Source organism: Sycon ciliatum, chromosome 10 (genome assembly GCF_964019385.1).
Source record: "Sycon ciliatum chromosome 10, ocSycCili1.1, whole genome shotgun sequence".
NCBI lineage: Eukaryota > Metazoa > Porifera > Calcarea > Leucosolenida > Sycettidae > Sycon > Sycon ciliatum.
In genome coordinates this window covers 22,298,210-22,320,253 of record NC_088652.1, presented here as the reverse complement: position 1 = coordinate 22,320,253, position 22,044 = coordinate 22,298,210, and the positions used below count along the sequence as shown (strand labels likewise).

The 22,044-nt window shown below is 49.8% G+C and overlaps 1 protein-coding gene across 1 annotated transcript; it reads left to right on the top strand.

Moving 5' to 3' along the window:
- The first annotated feature begins 17,544 nt into the window (after positions 1-17,544).
- On the top strand, positions 17,545-22,044 carry LOC135826744 (uncharacterized). Its single transcript, XM_065339346.1, has one exon. It carries the CDS (start codon positions 17,545-17,547, stop codon positions 22,042-22,044), a length of 4,500 nt encoding a protein of 1,499 aa, XP_065195418.1.

Sequence of the window (22,044 nt, the reverse complement as noted above, 5' to 3'; positions counted from 1 at the left end):
TAGCTCAAAGTAGAGCTGCTGTTAGCTCAAAGTAGAGCTGCTGTTAGCTCAACGTAGAGCTGCAATGCTAAATGGATGTAATATAGCGCAAGGCAGAGCCGCAGCAAATAGCTAGATAACACCAGTTGTGAGAGTGGACCCGGTTAGTGGGTACGATAATATTATGATGGTGTGAATAAGTTGGATAGGGAGGGATGGTGGGAAAAGAAACACTGCTGAAGCACGATCCGTTGTCTGGAAGAGCACAACAGGGCAAGCAAGATTTGTTTTTCTTTTCCGCAAAAATGGGCTGGTGCCATTTGTGATTACGCAGCAAAACAAAGCGCATGACGTCAGTCTTGAATGCAGTACAAAGCAATGCAGTGCAGTGTGTGCGCTAGTTCGGATTGTTGCTAACAAGTACTAGCACAGCTAGTACACCATTAGCCCCATCCCTCACACAAACAAGTCAACAAAGAGGCATCTTTGGATTGAGGAGTGCTGGTTTCGAAACAACTGGTTTGAAGCTCAAAGTAGAGCTGGTGTTAGCTCAGAGCAGAGCTGCTGTTAGCTCAGAGCAGAGCTGCTGTTAGCTCAAAGTAGAGCTGCTGTTAGCTCAAAGTAGAGCTGCGGTTAGCTCAAAGTAGAGCTGCGGTTAGCTCAAAGTAGAGCTGCTGTTAGCTCAAAGTAGAGCTGCGATTAGCTCAAAGTAGAGCTGCTGTTAGCTCAAAGTAGAGCTGCTGTTAGCTCAAAGTAGAGCTGCTGTTAGCTCAAAGTAGAGCTGCTGTTAGCTCAAGGTAGAGCTGCTGTTAGCTCAAAGTAGAGCTGCTGTTAGCTCAAAGTAGAGCTGCGGTTAGCTCAAAGTAGAGCTGCGGTTAGCTCAAAGTAGAGCTGCTGTTAGCTCAAAGTAGAGCTGCGGTTAGCTCAAAGTAGAGCTGCTGTTAGCTCAAAGTAGAGCTGCTGTTAGCTCAAAGTAGAGCTGCTGTTAGCTCAACGTAGAGCTGCAATGCTAAATGGATGTAATATAGCGCAAGGCAGAGCCGCAGCAAATAGCTAGATAACACCAGTTGTGAGAGTGGACCCATGAAACCAGCACTCCGTTAGCTAAGCACTATTGACGCACAGCAAGGGTCAATTAATGTCAGCACAGGCAAGCATTGCGCAGCTAGAGTTCAGTAGCTCATTACTCACCCGAGTTGGGGATCATGGCATCCATGGCACGGCAGCAAGCCGGGACGATAGCTGGCGCTATGCGCTTGTTGTAGTCTGGATGTAGCGTAGACACGCATCGCTCTTTCCACTGACCTGCCACTCGGAAGAAGGAGTCGGGAGCACTAGCCATAGCAGCGGTGGTGGCTGCACCAATGTGGACCGAATGCCCGGAGTAGTTCGACTGGGATGGTACACCGGCCGCAGCGACAAGAGACCATACTGTTACTGTGAATGACTGCCTGGTCGGCTGCTGTCTGTTCGAGAATACGAACAAGAGTTGCTCCGGTCCCTCGCGACGAGTGACAGATGGGTAGCTAACAATGGCACGGGCCGGGCAGTACGGCGGTACAGACGGGCCAATGTCACTAGTAACGCCTTTACCGAATGGGTCCGTCTTGGATGAAAGCAGGAAGAGTTGCAGGCGTCCGTCACCAGGGGAGCTAGTACAGCCCCGTGTGATGTCATTAGTGAATTCAGCGCACCGAAGAAATCCAAAGAAGCATGGCGGCTTGGTAGAGCAGCTTGTCATGGCCATTCAGGATACTACTTTTCCAGCGTGCATCCGTCAGGTGTCGTAGGATTGGCATAGTTATAGGAAGGCGAGGGGTGAAAGCAGCCGTACCATGGCATCGCTGGATGCCCTTCAACGCCCTCTTCAGAAGCCACGCATCTACTAAGGGGCCGGCAAACCCATTCTCAAGGTGGGCTTTATGCACCGCACTCGCCTACACAGATACAGTTCAGGGCACGCTGATCATAGTTCACGCATGAATGTGTGTCCAGGAACGATGACTCGGGCAGCAAAAGTGAGCTTCCCCAGGAGGGACTCGAGTTGACGCTGGCCGATGCTGCGCTCGCTGATAGTAGCCATGAGTAGCGCACGGATCTCGGACAGCTTGTCCTCTGGTAGCCGAGCTTCGTGGCGCTCGCAGTCTAGGACAATACCAAGGAAGGTCAATGATGGTGATGGCCCTTCGAGCTGGGATGGAGCAAAGAGGAGTGCCGAGATACGTGAACGCCCGGAGGGGGATGGTGAGTTGCTGGTTGGCTGCAGCCAAACCAGTGGAGATATCGAGAAAGTCATCGAGGTAGTGAAACCGGTGATCTATAGCAAACTCGTGCTGCATGATCCAGTTGACTACTGTGGCTACTGAGTCAAAGACGGCTGGGCTGGAGCGGAGGCAGAAAGCGCTCGTAGTAGTAGGAGCCTTCCCAGCGAAGTCCTGACGGCGGACTGGGATCTGCCGAAATGCACTGCGTACATCGAGCTTGGACAAATACACAGGCTGTGGGCATGACATGATGATGTTGATCGCGTTGTCAATGCTCGCGTAGTGCAGAGAGAGCGGCTCGGCAGGAATGCTGTCGTTCGCGCCGGTGCCTTCCGGACTAGACAGATGGTGGATCATTCGCGGCTTGCCGTTCTTTTTGGGGATGGCACCAATACCAGAGCGGCGCATGAACTGAAATGGAGGTGACGGAAATGGGCCTGTGGTCTCGCTGCGGGCGCAAGAAGCAGCTAATTGCTCGGATATAAATGCCGAGTGAGTGAAAGCCAATGGTAGATTATTAGAGAAAACCAAATGTCGTGTTGGCCGGCAGATCCAAGAGTAAAGCCACGGCGCAGGCCATGGAGAACATACGCAACACATGATTGATCTGAGTGGTTACGTAACAGGCAGGCAGAGTGGTCAGCTAGCAGTGTGGTGTCTGCAGAGTGTATAGGAAAGAAGCTACGTACCGAGTCAAGCGATTCAGTAGCCATTCTGCTAGGAGCGGCGGGGTGGCCGATTGGCTCTGCGCTGCTGCTGGTTGCACATGATGCATGGGTGGTCCTTGCCACACTGGCTGCAGGTGTGGGAGAAGCGGCACGACGACGAAGAACAGCGACCTCCATTGAAGTTGCGGCAGATTTCTTGGCCGTCGCTGGTATGGTTGCGACCACTGGAGGTAAATGCTGCTGGCTTCGGGACGAAAAGGACACAAACCGCCCCTGGATGGACCGTCTTACATTGAGCGCATTTTGGGTGTGCATGGCCTGTGACAGCTATCTGCCATAGGTTCACGTCGATGGTGTCCAACCTCTCCGTGCCTGGTTACTGGGCCACGAGCATCCGCAGCTGGCGGTCGTACTCTAGCCACGCGCTTGGGAAGAACTGGCAGTTAGCAGTCAGGATCAACTGCTGGTACGCAATCAGTTCAGCAGTGCGGTGTAGGGCAGCAGCCGTGATAACAGACATGTATGTGGTCCATGCCTCGAGCCGGGTAGCTACATGTGTAATTATCGTGAACCTTGCGACGCACCTGCTTCGCGTCATCCGACTCAACGATATTTAGCTGGCTATCGTTATTCGGGCTGTGCACCAGCCGGAATCACAGTGTTGGGCCGGAAGTGTGCAAGAATTTCAGGCAACAAACTTGAAAAATCTACGAACTCCCCTCGCAAGATACGTTCTTGCACAGCCTTGGGCACAGCTGGTGCAGGTGGCTGATCGGGTGGGTTGCAGGAGCTTGGCCTGGCGTAGTGGCGGCAGCTGCCGCATTGCCTTGGCCTTGGGTGAGGAGCGGCGCAATGCTCTCCGATAATACGTAAATAAGATACGTTCTTGCACAGCCTTGGGCACAGCTGGTGCAGGTGGCTGATCGGGTGGGTTGCAGGAGCTTGGCCTGGCGTAGTGGCGGCAGCTGCCGCATTGCCTTGGCCTTGGGTGAGGAGCGGCGCAATGCTCTCCGATAATAAGAAGATGGCGGCCGACAAAGCCGACTACACCTCGTCCCGTACGGGAGCGCAGAGATCCGTTGAGCCCGCGTCGCCTGAGCTGGCGGAGGAGGCATTGGTGCACGTCGGGCTTCTGGGCTCGCGAGCCGTGTCCGCACTGTCATGTTGCTGGTTCTCCTGGCCGGAGCAGACCTCACTACCAAGGGCTAGTTGTGCCAGCAAACGGTCCTGTAAAATACTTTTACTAAGTTTCCTTTCGGATTCAAGCCGCGCTGAGAAGGCTCGCCGCGGAGGGCTTGGCAAGGCATTGCCTTGACAGTGTCGACAGTAAGGTCAGACATACTGAAGAAATACAGTGTCGAGGTGACACTCGGGCTGGCAGCAAAGCTACGAAAGGAAAAGAAACACTGCTGAAGCACGATCCGTTGTCTGGAAGAGCACAACAGGGCAAGCAAGATTTGTTTTTCTTTTCCGCAAAAATGGGCTGGTGCCATTTGTGATTACGCAGCAAAACAAAGCGCATGACGTCAGTCTTGAATGCAGTACAAAGCAATGCAGTGCAGTGTGTGCGCTAGTTCGGATTGTTGCTAACAAGTACTAGCACAGCTAGTACACCAATATCAATAGACTTGGCATGGTCAGGTTCCGGTCAACATGGTGACGTACAGATAAACTGATACAGACCTTCGTCTGACACTGAGTATCTTTCTGATTTAGTCGTAGGACAACAATAATTTATGGTATATCGAGCGAGGCCTTCCCCTCCCCATCCAGGATCACAGTGCGATGTCTGACCAGTGATACATACAACTAGATCAACAGTGGACATTGAGCACTGTAAGCAGCCTAGGGACTTTATACAAATGTCTACAACTAGATCTAAATATACGTGCATGGACAGGTGAAACAAAATAAGACACATAATAGCAGTTGAAGGACAGATCTAGGGGGTAAACTGTACTAGTGTAAATATCGCCTTGTTGACTTTGGGACGATTTGTAAATACAATAACGTTAACGAATTATTATAATTATAATTGTAGCACTGGACGGTATTGCCTATTCTTCAGTGCCTTATGCACCACATTTGGCTCTCATTACCCCTCCTGTCCACCCCCTCCCCCCCCCCCCCGCCACACACGAACACATAATACAAACACGCACACACACATACACACACACACACAACTCGTCCCGCTGAAGAGTGTTGTCCGAAAACTTGTTCGAATCATCTTTTTTCCATCGCTTTCCCCAATACATGTATTTCTCCTTACCTTTTTAGATTTTTTTCGCATCGTCACCATCACTTTTAAAACATTGTTTAACGAGAGAGCTTGGAAGCTCAGGGCCCTACGCTATGCTTTTTTGCCAAAATAAAATTGAGATGAAGTTGATTGTTCCAACTAGGAACACACGCTTCTTGCCGAACTTGACACTTGACTGACTCACGACTGCCATCCGGTGATGGTTTGGCCTGGAGAGCAGTATATAAGTGGTGCTTTTCAGGCATAATCTTCCTCAGCCTACTCAAGCTCAACTGATGAGGGGTGAATTCCCCGAAACACCGTGGATTGAGCAGGGAGTGGTGCTTTCTTGCAGGTTTGCCGAGTGGAAAGTGCGACGTGCTCCTCGTGTGCTCCGGATGGCAGGCGTGAGTCAGTCAAGTGTCAAGTTCGGCAAGAAGCGTGTGTTCCTAGTTGGAACAATCAACTTCATGACTATTACCGCCGAAGTCGCAACTTCTAAGTTCGAAAAATTGGGATGTTATATATTGTTCATTTCTCCTATTTTTTAGACATAACCTGGGATTCGAACCCGCACTGTCACCCTGCATGCATCACCTGATACACTTTGCATACATACTAATTCTTCCAAGTTGCTTCACGTTATTGGAAAGGCTTCCTTTCTGAAGCCTTTCCATACTGGTACTCGATGTTCCAGTTTTGTGACACGAGAATGGCACGATAATTAGTGTACCGCTGAGTGTACCGCTATAAACGTGGTCGACACGTAGTCGACACGTTGTTGATACTTTTTTGACACGTGACCCCGTCAACGGTCTGCTTTGTGCCAATGCCACTCGGTAAACGCCGATGTCGCGTACGACAAAGACGACTATCCCGTACGCGAAATAGTTGAGAACTGCATGACGTGGACCTGACGGCAAGGACAACTGCGAGGAGGCCCCTTTCGGTACCCCTGACGGGAAGGAGAACTGCAGAAGTCGACGAAGTCGAACGAGGAGGCCCCTTTTCCGTACCCCATACTGCAAAGTGCCATTGATGGATATCTTTTGCACCTGGAACGACCCCTTAAACGCTGTCGCGGCGACTATCCCGTACGCGAAATAGTTGAGAACTGCTGACGTGGACCTTTTGCACCTGGAACGGCCCCGTAAACGCTGTCGTGTCGGCGAGGTGAATGTGCAGGGTACTAGGGTGAAAAGAATTGCTGCAAAGACGTTCCCTCTACTAGGCTCTAGGCCTTTGCCTTTGGAGACATCGTCGGCGAACTGAATGCGCAGGGCGAAAAGAATTGCTGCAAAGACGTCCGCTCTAGGCCTTTGGAGGCATCGTGGGAACTCCTTCCGGTACTGTACAAACTGCTGACGTGGCCGTGGACATGTACATGGAGAGTCATGGTGGGACTTCATGTACATGGATACATGGTGGGAATTCCTTTCGGCACCCCCGTACCGCAAAGCCAACGGTGGGGAAGGAGAAGTGCAGACGTGCAGGAAGACGAACGAGGAGGAACCAGGACGAGCGAGCAATGGCAGGACTAACTGGACCGTAAGTAATAGCTGAATTGTGCATGACAACTTGACATCCATGCGGCACTCGCCACTTGCCACTGCATATTTCTTGTCCACTAACAATGTCTCTCCTCTGCCCCCTGTGTGTCCACGGCCCTGTTTCTGAATTGGCCCGATGAAACAAATGTCTTCCGCAACTGGAACGGCCCCGTGAACGCTGTCGCGTCGGCGACTGAATGCGCAGGAGGGAAAATATTCCTGCGAAGACGTCTCCTCTAGACGACGGTGAGGCACCCGATTGATATGTTGCCAGTGTGTGCCAGGGTATCGCGCGATGGTGAATGAGGAATGATGAAGGGTACGGTGGGACTGTAGACCTGTTACCTTCTACTAACACGTTATCAGGTGGAGAGTGTCTTGTACTCACGTTATCAGGTCGAGAGCGTATTGTAGTCACTCTCTCTATTCCTGTACTTCATTACGTTTAAGGTGTACGTATAACTTCTCAAAAAAATGTAATGGTCTACAGTCGTGTCGGAAGGGTACGGTGGGACTGTAGACATGTTACCTTCTAACACGTTATCAGGTAGAGAGTGTCTTGTACTCACGTTATCACTATTATCAGGTCGAGAGCGTATTGTAGTCACTCTCTCTATTCCTGTACTTCATTACGTTTCAGGTGTACGTATAACTTTTCCAAAAAAAAATTAATGGTTCACGTCTTCAGATAGAGAGCGTATTGCACCCACTGTCTAGTCTCTGTAGTGCATTGAGATTTTGTTGATCGAACATGAAATGGATACACAGACAAAGCCAGGCCAAGTACATGGCGAGATGTCGCCAGAAGAACGTCTTCAGGTAGAGAGCGTATTGCACCCACTGTCTAGTCGATTTTGTGGATCGCACATGAAATGGATACACAGACAAAGCAGGCCAAGTACATGAGAGAGTGGACGATGTGCAGATCGACACAGCCTGCGGGTACTTCATTAAAGTTACCCGTGACATAACTAGGATAAAAGTTAATCACTGCAAAAACATTGCCAAGTATGTGAGCACTTTGGACTTGACAGAAGAGTGCACGGGCGACGTTGACAAAACATACCGCGGTGACTGTCACTATCATGACAGCAGGGCACATCGCACGCAGCATCGCAGATCGTGTCGAATTGCGCATCATAATAATTATTGCAAAATTGCTCCTGTGCATGCAAGTGGATTTCATTGCACTTCTCAGTTTGGGAAATGCTTGATTATGACAATTCTCCGTGTGAGTGCACTAGCCCTGAACAGACATGTAGGTGAACCGTTTGTGGTGTCTCATAGCCTACCTCACGACCTTCTGCTTTCTTTCTTCATCACTTGTATCTTGCAGGTATATCATCCCGTGACGACCACATTGAAGTCTGAATTTGAAGTGTGAAGATGCTTCAGCAACCACATCGTACTTTTCCATTGCTTTCATTGTGCTTCTACTGTGCATGTGTGTAACTTGTGGGGTAAACATGTGATGACATTGTATGCTGGCGACACGGTCAGATGTTCATGCATCTAACGTACACCTGCATGTTATGCATTGAAAAGGGTTTGCCACTTGCGATCCTGGGACGAGTATCAGGTCCGCTTTGTCCTGTGTGGGCTGTATCAGATTGCTGTTCACTTCTCTATCTGTTGGATATGTGACTTTCTGCAAGTTTCTGGTGTATGATGGCCACGTCCTTGCTTGTCACTTTGTATGATATTACATTCTGTATTCGCTGCTTCCATGGCATGGTCTGCAAACTGCAATCCTTGGGCAAATGTCATGTTTGCTATGTTGTGCTTTGGCCGTCAGCTTGTCTACACGCTGTAGTTGAATTATTTTTGTTTCACAACTGACTTCCTCAAGTACGGTGGCCACTGCTTTGCATGGCATTATACCTGAAGAATTTCCTGTTTGTGTCGTGTGCATGTGCGTATGTGTGCGTGGCCACGTGTGTGTGCCGTGTGCATACACATGTTTGTGTATCTGTGTGCGGGGTAGCGAGGCGGGGAGGGCTGGTATGTATCAGTGTGTTATTGCAGTCGCATGGCTACATACAGTACATTGCGTGCGTGGTCATCATGTATTTGTTTACCTTCGGGGTTGGGGTGGGGAGGGAACGGAAAAAGAGCTGAAATTATCCATATAAAAATCGCTCTGTGAGCGGTTCTGAAAAACCTTTACTGGTACTGCCCTGTCGTAAAAGTAAGAAATTAGAACTGGCCCATTGTCCCCCCAAATGCGAACTGATCCACCTAAATCGCGAATGACGGGACCCGAACGCACCAGTAGCACGAGGTTCCTACCTGTGGATGCAGATGGGGACGTTGGTCCGGACCATAGGCCATGTACTGTACTAGCGGTAGGCTTCCCTATCAAAATAATAAATTCTACTACTAATACTGGTATACCCTATGATAATTGCCGTGATCCTGTGCCCTCCCGACCTCGTGCTACTGGTGCGTTCGGGTCCCGTCATTCGCGATTTAGGTGGATCAGTTCGCATTTGGGGGGACAATGGGCCAGTTCTAATTTCTTACTTTTACGACAGGGCAGTACCAGTAAAGGTTTTTCAGAACCGCTCACAGAGCGATTTTTATATGGATATGATCTTGCATTTGAAAGCCCTATTTGAATATCGTGGCCAGCTGTTTGTGGCCAGCCGTCTTTGATGGTACGGTACGGTACAGGACAGATACGGTCGAGGGTAATACGACACCGTCTACCACCTTGATGACCTAGGCAAAAAAGCATAGGGATGTTTTCAATTCTCCAATTTTTTTAAGGCATAACCTGGGATTCGAACCCGCGCTATCGCCCTACATCCATTGCCCAATACACTTCGCATTCATATTCTTCCAAGTTGCTTCACGTTATGATCTTGCATTTGAAAGCCCTATTTGTGGCCAGCTGTGTTTGATGGTACGGTACGGCACGGGACAGATACGGGATAGCGCCAAGCGTGACACAAACACACAAATACCAAATTAAAGCTGTGTGGACCCTGGCTAGCGCCAGACGTTACTGAAGTAACGTCTTCTGCATAGCTACGGGAATAAAGTAATCCCTATGTCACTTCAGCTCGTCCTCCTTATTGCCATATTTAAACTGTTGTCTCCTCGTCGAAATATGTATCTATTATTGCACGATTAAAGAGGTCAATATATGAAATATAGAAGGAGTAAAAGACCGAGGTCCCCCGAAAAAAATGTAAACAGAACTTGTCCAGTCAGCGAGTGCGACAAAATGGCACAAAACTGACAAGGAGTACTGAGTAAGTCTGCGACCTGGTGTCAGCTAGGTGTCAGGTTGCCAAATGTCTCAGTACTCATTGTCAGTTTTGTTCCATTTTGTCGCGCTCGCTGACTGTATAAGATCTGGATACGTTGGTGGACAGTTAGTCATAACTCGTCACATTTTGTCCTTCTCTTTTTCAACATAGTTCTTTAAAATTCCTTAAAGTCCTTGTTGTTTGGCCATGTCTGCATTAATTATGTCCTTTTTTACATTTTTCTTTTGCATGTATTCATTGTGTTCGTTTTTCCGGTACAAAAGAGGTTCCCGATTAAAAGCAGATCAGGACCGGAACACCTTCCACCATCGCATCAAGTTTAATAACTTTTTCAGTTTGGAATAGAATTTTCACAACCTTTAACAAAATGTTTTGAGGTGAGGTCCCTGCAAGAGTCATCGGGACAAAGCCGTGAGCATGCAAAACAATCTTTGGCGAATTAAAACTATACGGATTGAATCGAAATAAGTTACCAGGATAAATATGGCTTTCATTCCTTACACCTCGATATACCCAGCCAAGTTAACTTTTGCAATGCGTTAATAAAATTAATAGTGACGAGACAAAACATGAAGTATGAATTGGCCACAAGACTTGGCCATTATCTAGGATATGACTACAGAAGATAAGAAATTTAAGATCGACGCCCACCTTTACAAACCGGTGCATATGTCGGGCGGGTATACGTTGGGCTCTGGATGTGTGGTTATGTGTTTATTCATTGTATATTTTAATTTTTGTACCGGAGTGGAACATTTGAACCATCAAAAAAGGCTCTGAGATGGGATCTATACACAGACTATGTTGCTTAATCACCATGTTAGAGACCATGTGCTTAACGCTATACGTATTCAGCGATTCGTCAGAACGCGATACATGTATGACGTCACCACTACAGCAACCACAAATAGGAGTACCGAAGGATTTTTGTTTGCCGGAGCTTGCAATAACTCGTTTTATTTTCTGGCCAGAGTCCCATGTAAACCCTATATCTAGCTTACTGGATGCACAGTGGATTATTTCTATCGAAACTGAAAATTCCCAGTCTTGAATAGGTCCAACGGCTCGTATGGTAGCGAGTCCATCTTTCATGTGGCACAGGATGCTATGCGGGTATGCCTCGTAACGAACAGTATGGCCTAAAGATGTTCTAATGAATCCTCTCGGAGAGCTGTTGGAATGATCAAACACGAATGCCCTGCTTTTAAACACCAATAACTCAGCACGTAATGGGCTACTCCTGGAAGATTCCGGCTGCACCGCCGCCCGTTCTAACCTTGGCATCACACCAGGACTATCCAAACGTAGTTCCAGAAAGAAAACAGAATCCTCACAAAATGGAGTGTCATCGTGGAATATAGCATGCACTCTACCTTTACTGCAGCCTGATATCGGGACAAACACAGGTACTGACTTGTCAGGAACTTGTCTTCGAGTTGCCCAGATTTGAATGCTGCAGGCTTTCAATGCGGACTCAGATACGGGATTGCCTTGCCAATTGTTTACTTTTGCTGTAATTTCCCTTTCCTCGCCTACGTAAGTGAGGTAAACCTGGTTCGGATCGGCAAACGCACACTTAAACAGATCAATATCCGTGTTGTCCTCGATGTTTCCCATAACACCGATGTGGTCTCCCATATCAGAAAGGCTCTGGCACTGAAACACTACTCTGCGCATTTGAGAATATTTCTTGTCCGCGAGGTGCTGCAAAGCACTTGCAAGACCCTCAGTCAGGCGTGGACGCATTTTGAGGAGGTCTTCATTCCTTAGAGCAGCTTTGGTGGTGGCCTTCAAAGCTTCGGCTTCGACCAAAGCTCCATTGTACTCGTGAAATGTTTGGGCTTGTAGCTCACGTAACGTCTTACTTTGCGACTCCACATCATTCCTCATTTCTTCTTTTTGCTGCTTGATCCGTTGAAGTTGCTCGTCGCAGTGTTCATGTATCAATCTCTTGATATCAGCTACTTTTCCTTGGAGGTCACCAACAAATGCTTCAATGAGATCACCAGCGTGTTTCATGCCTGCTTCTACTTCCTCTTTCTTGCTTTCGGGGGATATGTTGTTCAAGCTCTTCGTGAGTCTGTGACGTAAAGCTGCAGCTTCCGTACTGACATCTCCAATCTGATCAGTATGAGATGCGTGTTGACTTTGGAGCTTACAAGTTCCACACAAAACCTCCCGACATTTGCGGCAGTAATATCGCATCTCCATATTCCCGTGGACAGGGCAGTGATGCTTTCGTCCGTGTTCAAGTATCTTATTCTGCCCACGTTGGGCATCTATGGCGTAGGCGTGTAGATGGACGTCAAGGGAGCTGCTCGACTCTTGTCGGATGTCAACAGGGTTCTTATTTGTTTCGGTAGACGGTCGAGGATCTTGATAGCTTGCGACTGACCTTTTCGGTTCAGCATAATCCTTAGCACTATTGAACACGGAGTCATCAACTAAAAACTGTTCGTGTGTGCGAGCAGGAGGTGGACATGGCGTAGGACGTCGACACTTTGCACAGCGTATTCTCCCATCTTCTTGAACGCTACCTGGAAGACAGTCATTGCACACCCTGTGAAGACACTTGAGGAGCTTGCCTGCTCTCTCCACCCCATCTTCGCAGAACACACATGGTGGTCGCATCTTACAATCGTACAAATTAAACTGCGCAAGCTGAGGTTTTGCTAGGTTGGGGACAAAACATAGAGGATATGAACTTGACGAATGACAATGAGTTCTTACAGAATTCGTAGGAAAGAACATGACTTGGAGGATGTGAGCTGATTATATTCCGTCACGATATGTGATTCCTGATTCCAGCGCCTTATTGGTGTACCACCTACCACTACCCGTTAAAGGAAAGATGTGCCAAATATCACACTTGGAATACGCTAACCACTATAGGAATCCGTGATGCGTGGGAGTAAAACCTGCCTCGCTAGTAGTTGAATCATTTCCGTGCTCTAAGAATCACACACGAGAACAAGTATTTTCGCGATTTCTGCAAACTTGGTTACCACTGGACAGAGCTTGAAAGTTGCAAATTCTACCCGTTTGGCAAGTGCCATGCCATAATATGCACGTTACACAAATATTATCTCAAAACCAATTTCCACCATCTAGCAATACCCACAATCATACTCGTATTAAACGCGCACGGAACCTTAAACGTGGTACTTCGAAGTAGTAGCTACTCCGGCAAAGATCCCACTGTATTGGGGTTATAATTTAGTAGTAGTAGTTATTATTTTACTAGGGCAATCCCCACAGACTGTATTGAACTCCCACCAATCAAGGAGCTACATGTGCTTGTACGTATTCATCCCGGAAGGTGATGGTTTTCCTGCGGATGCTGAAAACTCGGTCTAACCAAGTCACCCACAAATTTGGAATTTGGGAGTGTCACGTTAAGTCAGCGAGAACGCTGAGAGGTCGATAAAATGTTGTGGCCAAACCGTAACTTGACGAAACGTCGTGAAATGAGCATACTTCTGTCCACTTTCAAAGTGTGTCCTATTATGAGAGGGAGAGAGTTGCAACTGAAATCAGTCTCCTACATAGGCCACAAGCGAGATTGCTCACTGAGTTGGTGTGCGTATTTCAAAATATCAAAAAAAAGATAAATGGAAACCTTCCCTCAAGACTCGCGTATAGTTCGTTGAAATATTACGACCTTCCACAGGTACCAAACACATCACCATCAACGTTTCTGGCGACACGAGTAAAAGTATCGCACAAACAAATCCGTAGTAAACCTGTTACCCCTATCTCAATGAAGCCGTCCTATTGCCGTAACACTTGATTCTCATGGCTCCATGTTCTCCAACCAGAGTATTGATTTTTCCTTTCAGTATTACGCTATTTGCTTTCATATCGTCAGTTCATCGTAGTTCAAGTAGTGAGAATGCGGCCGCCTTGTGTGTTCTGCAGCGATGGTTGCCAGAAAGGAGGGAAACTCCTGAAGTGTCTGCACAAAGTGTGTTATGACTGCCTGACGTGCAACGTTCAGCCGGACGGGAGAATACGCTGTAAGACGTGTCGACGGGCCACACCTTGTCCGCCTCCTGGTCATGATCACGAACAGGTGTTGGTCGACGACTCCATGCTCAACAACGTTACACAGGATTCGGAGGAATTGAGTGCTAGACGCGTGCGCCTCTGCTCTCGTCATCCGAGCAAAGAATTGCTGTACTTCTGTGCAGCATGTCGGGAGGTGTTGTGTGAGACCTGCAAGCTTCAGAGCAAGCATGCACCACACCTTGTTCGCATCATGCACGCAACCACTGAAGCCACAGCGTTACGGCGCCGACTGCACACGGCGCTGAACAAGCAGGTACCTGCCAAAAGGGAGAAAGAAGTAGAACGAAGTTTAGCATTTGCCGGAGAACTTCTGGAAGCAGCTGAATCGAATTTGCGGACCCATTCTGAAACCACTTCGACGACCGGAGATGTGCTCTTTGCCAGGGAGATTCACGCTATGGAAGATCGCAAGCAAAAACTGCTGAGTAAAGCAGACGAGATATGCAGAGCACAGATCTATTGTCGAGAAAGAGCGTTGAGGTATTACAGGAGAGGAATGTACGTATCCAGGGAAGTGCACAATATAATCGACGACATGAAAAGTGATGAGGATCTTCTGAAAATGCGGCCTAAAGTTATTAGGGCGCTTATGTCCAACACAGGGAACATTGTGTTGAGTTCTGTATTGAACCTGTCTGTGCCACTGTTTCTCACTCCGGAGCTTTCACGTGTCCAATTGAGCATACAGGATCAGGGCAAGGTAGCTGATAACAGCCAAGTGGATTTGTCAAGGAGCACGTTTTGCATTTGTGATAATGTGACTGGACAGGAGACTGCACTCTTGAACATTATCCTTTCATGTTGTCACATGTTGCACGTTGATACTATTAGTGTATTGTAGTTACGCATTGTGTACAGAACTGTCACATGCTGCAAGGGCAGTATTGTCAAGACATGCTAGGTCGCTTGCAATATTGGTGCGGTGCGTATTACTGCTATGCATTTCGCGAGTGTAATAATTATTTTGTTAGTCTGTTAGAATTACATCACGAGTGCATGTCTGTTACGTCTACGTCGAGACACATTTTATTATACAGTAATTGCTATGCGTGTTCGTACCACGACATGTTCACGAGCGGAATATCTTGTGAATTGTTCTAATGTATTATATAAGTAGAATTGTTGACACACTAATTGGTTGCAATGTACATGTACTTACTAGTACTTGATCATACTCATAAAAAGGACACACTTCAGGCTCATTCTTTTTATGAGTATTATCGCATTTTTGTCTCAGAGGAAACTGTAGTACTTGATCCGTTGCATTATCGCCATCCGCGGCAACTCCGCTACGATCTACTTGGCGAAACTTACTCTCGCTGACAGGGTGTGCTGTCACCCTGTCGCTGGGTGCAAGCACCCCTTGACAGACACTGTTTTCACCTCCGTAACCAACAATTCTTTATTCTTTCACTCCAGCACATTGCAAGTCATTATTAGTTTCTGCTTGTTCTGCATTTCAAATTATTGCTTTTCTTTTCGTTGCATGCACTCGTCCGCGCTGCATGCGGACTTTGGCAGTCGCCATATTTAGTATCTCTATGGCTACGATGATCATGCATTTTCTGTACGCTGCATTTTCTCTCTATGCCACGTCGTTGTGTGCATGCATGCAGCGCAAGCCAAATGCACGCACGCTGCACGTTTTGCTCAGGACAGCGATTTGGCGATCGTTGTTCGGTGTGTTCTTTTGGTGTTCTTGTTGGAAACGAGTGGTAATGTCGATTAAAGGAGTTTCTGGGTTTTTGTGGTCTGCCTGACGATGGTTAGTTGCGGGACCAAGTCGCACCGTAACATTTGGTAGCAGAGGATGGTTATCGAAGTAATAGTTGTAGTATAGTAGTCACGTCTAGGCAGTAGTACTAGAACTAGTAGTAAGAGTAAGACAGAGACTCAGTAACTGAAGCAAGAATGGCAGAAACCACGAAGAAGGAAAGAACACTGGCAAAGGCCCAGTTCACCAACAGCAGAAGAGCGCTGCTAGTAGAGATCAACAAGGATGAAGCGGACAAGAAGGAGATACTAAGGGCACTGGATGGCCTCAGTGCTCTTGCCACATCTACCATCGCCTGTTGTGTGGAAGGTGATGCCGCAGACTGGTATGAGGAAGTCCAGCTGTTGGAACAGCAATATGGCGAAGCAGTATCGAGAGCGGGGGATGTGCTGGAGCAGCTGAGAATAGAAAGGCCCAGCAAAGCCACCAGCATCAGCCATAGCCCCGCAACCAGAGAACGTGCGGCAAAAATCAGAGAAGTAAGGTCGTTGTTGAAAGAGAAACTGTACGACGAAGAAGATGAAGAAGAGGAGGTACCAAGTGTGGATGTAAGTGAGAGTGCAGGTGTCTACCAGAGTAAAGTAAAAAGCAACGCACCTGTAAAGCGTACATGTATGTCTGACACGCCCACAACGTCAACCCAGGGAAGGGTCACGTCATCGTGGTCGGCGGTTACTATGGCAACGGCGTTGCCAGAGCCGAAGGCATCTGAGCTTAGCCAAGCCAGAATGAAGCCAGAGCCATTAATAGCCAGAACTGTGGCACCAAGCAGCACGGGTTCACAACGGGTACCCATGGCAACGGGTTTCGTGACTATGGCCACTGGCACAGCAGTCATACAGAGTGCACCAAGTACATCAGCGACCACTAGGGACTTCACCCGGCGTATAGGTGCACCATTGGCGTTGAGCCAGCAGTACCCCGCACCGAATCCGGCGTACACAGCACCGAATCCGGCGTACACTGCACCGAATGCGGCGTACACTGCACCGAATCCGGCGTACACGGCACCGAATCCGGCGTACACGGCACCGAATCCGGCGTACACTGCACCGAATCCGGCACCGCAGCAGCAGGCTCAGTCGGCACCGCAGCAGCAGTCTCAGTCGGCATACACGTATACGCCTCAACAGTATGCACCGCAGCAGCAGTCCCAGGCAGCATACACGTACACTCCGCAACAGCAGCAGTTCCAGCCGTCATACACGTACACTCCGCAACAGCAGCAGTCTCAGCCGTCATACACGTACACGTCGCAACAGTACCTACCGCAGCAGCAGCAACAGCTGCCATCGACGTATACGCCACAATATCAGCCGCAGAACGTGCAACAGCCACAGTACCTGCAAACAAGTCAGCCACAGACAGACATCACCAAGCACATGAAGAAAGTTTCTATTGCCACGTTTGCCGGCGACAAACGGGAATACGAGGCTTGGAAGGCGGCTTTTGATGTATCCATTGATCAGCAGGCAACTTCAACAGAAATGAAGATGCTGCAACTTAGGCAGTACCTGTCTGGCGAAGCTCTGGCGGTCGTACAAAACCTGGGTTTCACGCCATCAGCGTATAGTGCGGCACGCAGACGGCTTGAGAAGAGGTACGGCGGACAGTGGAGGTTGGTGGCCGTCCATATGCAAGAACTAGAGGACTTCCCTGCAGTGAAAAATAGAGTAGCAGACTTTGAGAAGTTTGCAGATTTGCTAGAGGTGGCGGTGGTAAAAATGACGGATGCCGGCATGACCAGTGAACTCGGTACGGGTACTTTGTATACACGTATGCAGAAGAAGCTTGCAACGGAAAACCTCGTCCAGTATCATCGCTGGGTGCAGGAGACCAATGCCAATGAATCTGTGACGACTCTTCTAGATTGGGTGAACCGAGAAGCCGAAATAATGGCTACAGCATCGGAAACCATTGACGGCATCGCCAGTACTGCCAGTAGCAGACAGCGACGTGGTGGTTTCAATGACCGGAAACCGAGAAATGCAGAGTCGTCCGGAAGAGTCTTCCTAGCAGAGAAGAAGAGCGAGAGCTGTGCCGCTTGCAGCGAGCAGCACCCCGTCTGGAAATGTCCGTCTTTCAAGGCAAAGACCATGGATGAACGATGGGACCTGGCAAAAGAGAAAAGGCTATGCTATCGATGCCTTGGGTCAGGTCACTGTGGAGCGCAGTGTCCCAGAACCAGACAATGCGGTGTGGATAAGTGCAGCGACACCCACAATTGGTTGCTGCATCGTAAACCGAAGTTCGACAAGGTACACAGCGAACCGGACCGCAGCACTGAAGGGGAGCGACCTTCAAGGCACAACGTCGGCAACGTTATGTCAGCGAGTAACGTCAGCGCAGCTCCAGGGTCACTGCGCACTGTGCCAGTGTTGTTGAGCAACAACGAGCGGACCATACGGGTCAACGCGTTCCTGGACGACGGCGCGACGCAGACGCTGATCAGCGCAAGTGCCGCAGGTGCACTTGGTCTCCGCGGAGAGACGAAGAGGATTACAATGTCTACTCTGAATGGGCACCAAGAAACGTTTCAGAGTATGCCAGTCACCGTCACACTGTCTGACTTGACCAAGAAGACAAGCGTGGACATCTGTGCTAACACTGTACCAGCAGTATCTCGGTCGCTAACACCAGTAGACTGGGAGATTGTCAAGAAGAGCTGGCCACACTTGGAGAATGTCAAGTTCCCGAAGCTCAGTGATTGGTCGACAGTTGACCTTCTGATTGGTATTGACAACAGCAGCCTGCATGTATCGCTAGAAGAAGTCATCGGTGGTCCAGGTGAGCCAAGTGCCCGGAGAACACCACTCAGCTGGACATGTGTGGGTCCCATCAGTCAAACGGCGGGAGACTCCCGGGTATCGGCCAGCGTGCACCATTGTCTGATGACTCAGTCAGACGCCGACCTCACTCAGCTGGTGAGGAAGTTCTGGGAAGTAGACAGTCAGCCCGCGGCAGATGGAGCGGCACTTCTAACCCCAGATGAGCGACATGCACAGGAGACGGTCGCAAAGTCGATCAAGCACATTGGAAGCCAATACAGTGTTGGCATTCCATGGAAGGATCACCCGCCCGGAGCTAATGCTAGCTACCACACTGCTCTGAAGCGTTTGGCCAACACCGAGCAGCGGCTGAGGCGAGACGCAGCAGTCGGAGAAGTCTACGCCGCTACGATAGCGGAACACATCAGCCAGGGCTATGTGCGCCGGGTTGACGCCGCAGACGTCAACGACGGAAACGCGTGGTACTTGCCCCACTTCCCGATAGTCAAGCCGGACAAGACCACAACAAAAGTACGCATCGTGTTCGACGCCGCAGCGAAGTCGAACGGCAAGTCATTGAACGACTTCATCTTGCCCGGCCCCAAACTACAGCAAGACCTGGTGAATGTACTGGTTAGGTTCCGTCGTGAGCCGATAGCACTGGTCTGCGATATTGCCCAGATGTACCTCCGTATCAGCCTAAATCCAGACGACCGGCGCTACCATCGATTTCTGTGGCGCACAGACCCAAGTAAGCCACCAGAAGTTTACGAATTCTGCAGGGTGGTGTTCGGTGTCAATGCTTCGCCATTCCTAGCGCAGTACGTGTCGCAGCAGCATGCCAGATCGCTCAGCTCAGAGATGCCGCAAGCCGCTAGTGTCGTGCTGGACTCCACATACATGGATGATAGCATGACGTCAGCACCTGATGTTACAGCAGCCAAGTCCTTATATGCGGATTTGTCGGATCTCTGGGGCCAAGCGAACATGCACGCGCGGAAGTGGCTCTCTAACTCGGCGGAGGTTCTGGCGGAGATCCCACAAGCGGATCGGGCAAGTCAACTGGAGCTCACGGACGAACAGCTGCCGAACATCAAGACGCTCGGCGTCCTCTGGCAGGCCGAGATCGACATGTTTACATTTCAGTACAAGGTGCCAGATTTCACACGTCTGACGAAGCGGCAGTTTCTGCGTATTCTGGCAACCATATTTGATCCGCTCGGCTTTCTAGCTCCGTACATCGTCCGAGCCAAAGTCCTGTTCCAATCCATGTGGATCGAAGGCTTCGATTGGGACGCCGACTTGCCAGAGGATCTCGTCAGCGCAGCTGAAGCATGGTGCGCCGAGCTACCGGATTTGAAAAGAGTTCAAATTCCGAGGTGCCTACGACAATCAGCAGCGACAACAGCAACTAGCAGCGTGGAAGTGTTTTTGGATGCCTCCGAAAAGGCGTTCGGCGCAGTCGTCTACATCCGGCAGCAGTTCAGCGACGGCAGCGACTCAATGCGTCTCGTCGCGTCGAAGATGAAAGTCGCCCCGCTTGCTGTCCACAGTATTCCTAGGTTGGAATTGATGGCCGCAGTTCTGGGTTTGCAGCTAGTGAAGTCTCTTCTACCTTCGCTTGATCTCACGATGAGTACTGTCACGTTCTGGTCTGACAGTGCTGATGTCCTCTACTGGATTCGTGGACAGAGCCGAAAGTACAAGCCGTTCATTGCCCACAGAGTCGGCACGATTCAGACAGCGAGTGATCCCGACCAGTGGAAGCATGTAGCTACTACCCGCAACCCAGCCGACCTGTTGACGCGTGGTATGTCTGCAAGTCAGCTCGCAGATTCCCAGTTCTGGTGGTGCGGTCCAGACATGTCCGGGTTACACACGCCGTCCCCAGGAAAGGCATTGTCAGCAACAGCGGCGGCAGAGCTGAAGAAGCCTGCAGTTGAGATAGCTCATTTCAGTTATCTGGCGATCGCCGCCTTGCCCGCATTGGATCCAGAGCGCTACAGCAGCCTCCTCAAGCTGGCCCGGGTCATTGCCTGGATCAATCCCTTCTCAAGCAACGCAAGACGCCTGAACACTGAGCGAGTGTCAGGCCCCCTGTCCGTAGATGAGATCCGCAGCGCCGAGTATGTGATCATACGTCAGTGCCAGCAGTCAGCCTTCCCAGAGGAAATCAGTGCTCTACAGCGGGGAAAGCCTATCTCTCCTAAGAGTGTGCTGAGCAGCTTACAGCCGCAGCTCGACGAAGATGGTATTCTGAGGTGTGGTGGTCGGTTGCGCTATGCAGAGCATATTTCGGATAATGCCAGGTGCCCGATCATTCTGCCCCGCTCGAGCAGAGTAACCACTTTGATAGTGAAACGAGCACACGTCCGCCTGTTTCACGTCGGTGGAACCAACCAGACCTTGGCAGCGCTCAGCCAACGGTTTTGGATAGTTTCGGCCAGAGAAGCTATTCGTGAGTATGAGCAGCAGTGTCAAGCGTGTCGACGGCAGAAAGCAAAGACCCTGCAGCAGGTCATGGCTCCTCTACCGAGTCACCGTACGAAGCCGTCATTGAGTGCGTTCGCTACAACCGCGGTTGATTTCTGCGGACCATTCTTCACGAAGCAGGGACGAGGACGAGCCCAGTGTAAGCGGTACATGGCTGTCTTTACTTGCACCGCTACGCGAGCAGTTCATCTCGAGCTGGTGAATGACCTCACCACCGATGGATTTCTCGACTGCTCGAGTCGGTTTGTCAGTCGTCGTGGAACGCCTACAGATATCATCTCGGATAACGGCACCAACTTCGTCGGCGCAGTCAATGAGCTGCAACAGTTGGTCGGCGAAGTAAACCAGCAGCGAGTAGCCAACAAGTTGTCTGCTATCGGAGTGACTTGGCACTTTAACCCACCAGCAGCACCTCACTTCGGAGGAATTCATGAGTCCATGGTCAAGAGCGCCAAGAGAGCAGCCTACGCCATACTCACCCGAGCAGATATCACCAATGAAGAGCTAGCAACGTGCTTTGCCTCAGCTGAAAGCATGCTCAACTCGCGTCCCCTAACGTATCAGTCAGCTCACCCGTCGGACGACATTCCATTGACGCCAAACCACTTCCTCATCGGCCAAGTCGGTGGTCAGTTCGCACCAGCTTGCAGCGAAAGTAGCTTCAGCCCGCGCAGGCGCTGGCGCGCTGTGCAGCATCTGATTGGTCAAGTGTGGACTCGCTGGATGAGAGAGTGGGTACCTCTTCTCAACCCGGCCAAGAAATGGAGGCAAGAGTTGCCAGACCTGAAGGTCAACGACGTGGTTGTAGTGGCATCTAATGATACACCACGTGGGCAATGGCCGTTAGCACGAGTAATGGAAGTCTATCCCGGTAAGGATAACCATGTACGAGTGGTGAAGCTGCGTCTAGCAACCGGTAAGAGCCTTGTGCGGCCTATTTCTAAGCTATGTCCGTTGTGTTGA

Bases quoted from the DNA above. Each gene is read 5' to 3' on its own strand.
- LOC135826744 (XM_065339346.1), top strand. From the start codon at position 17,545: ATGACGGATGCCGGCATGACCAGTGAACTCGGTACGGGTACTTTGTAT.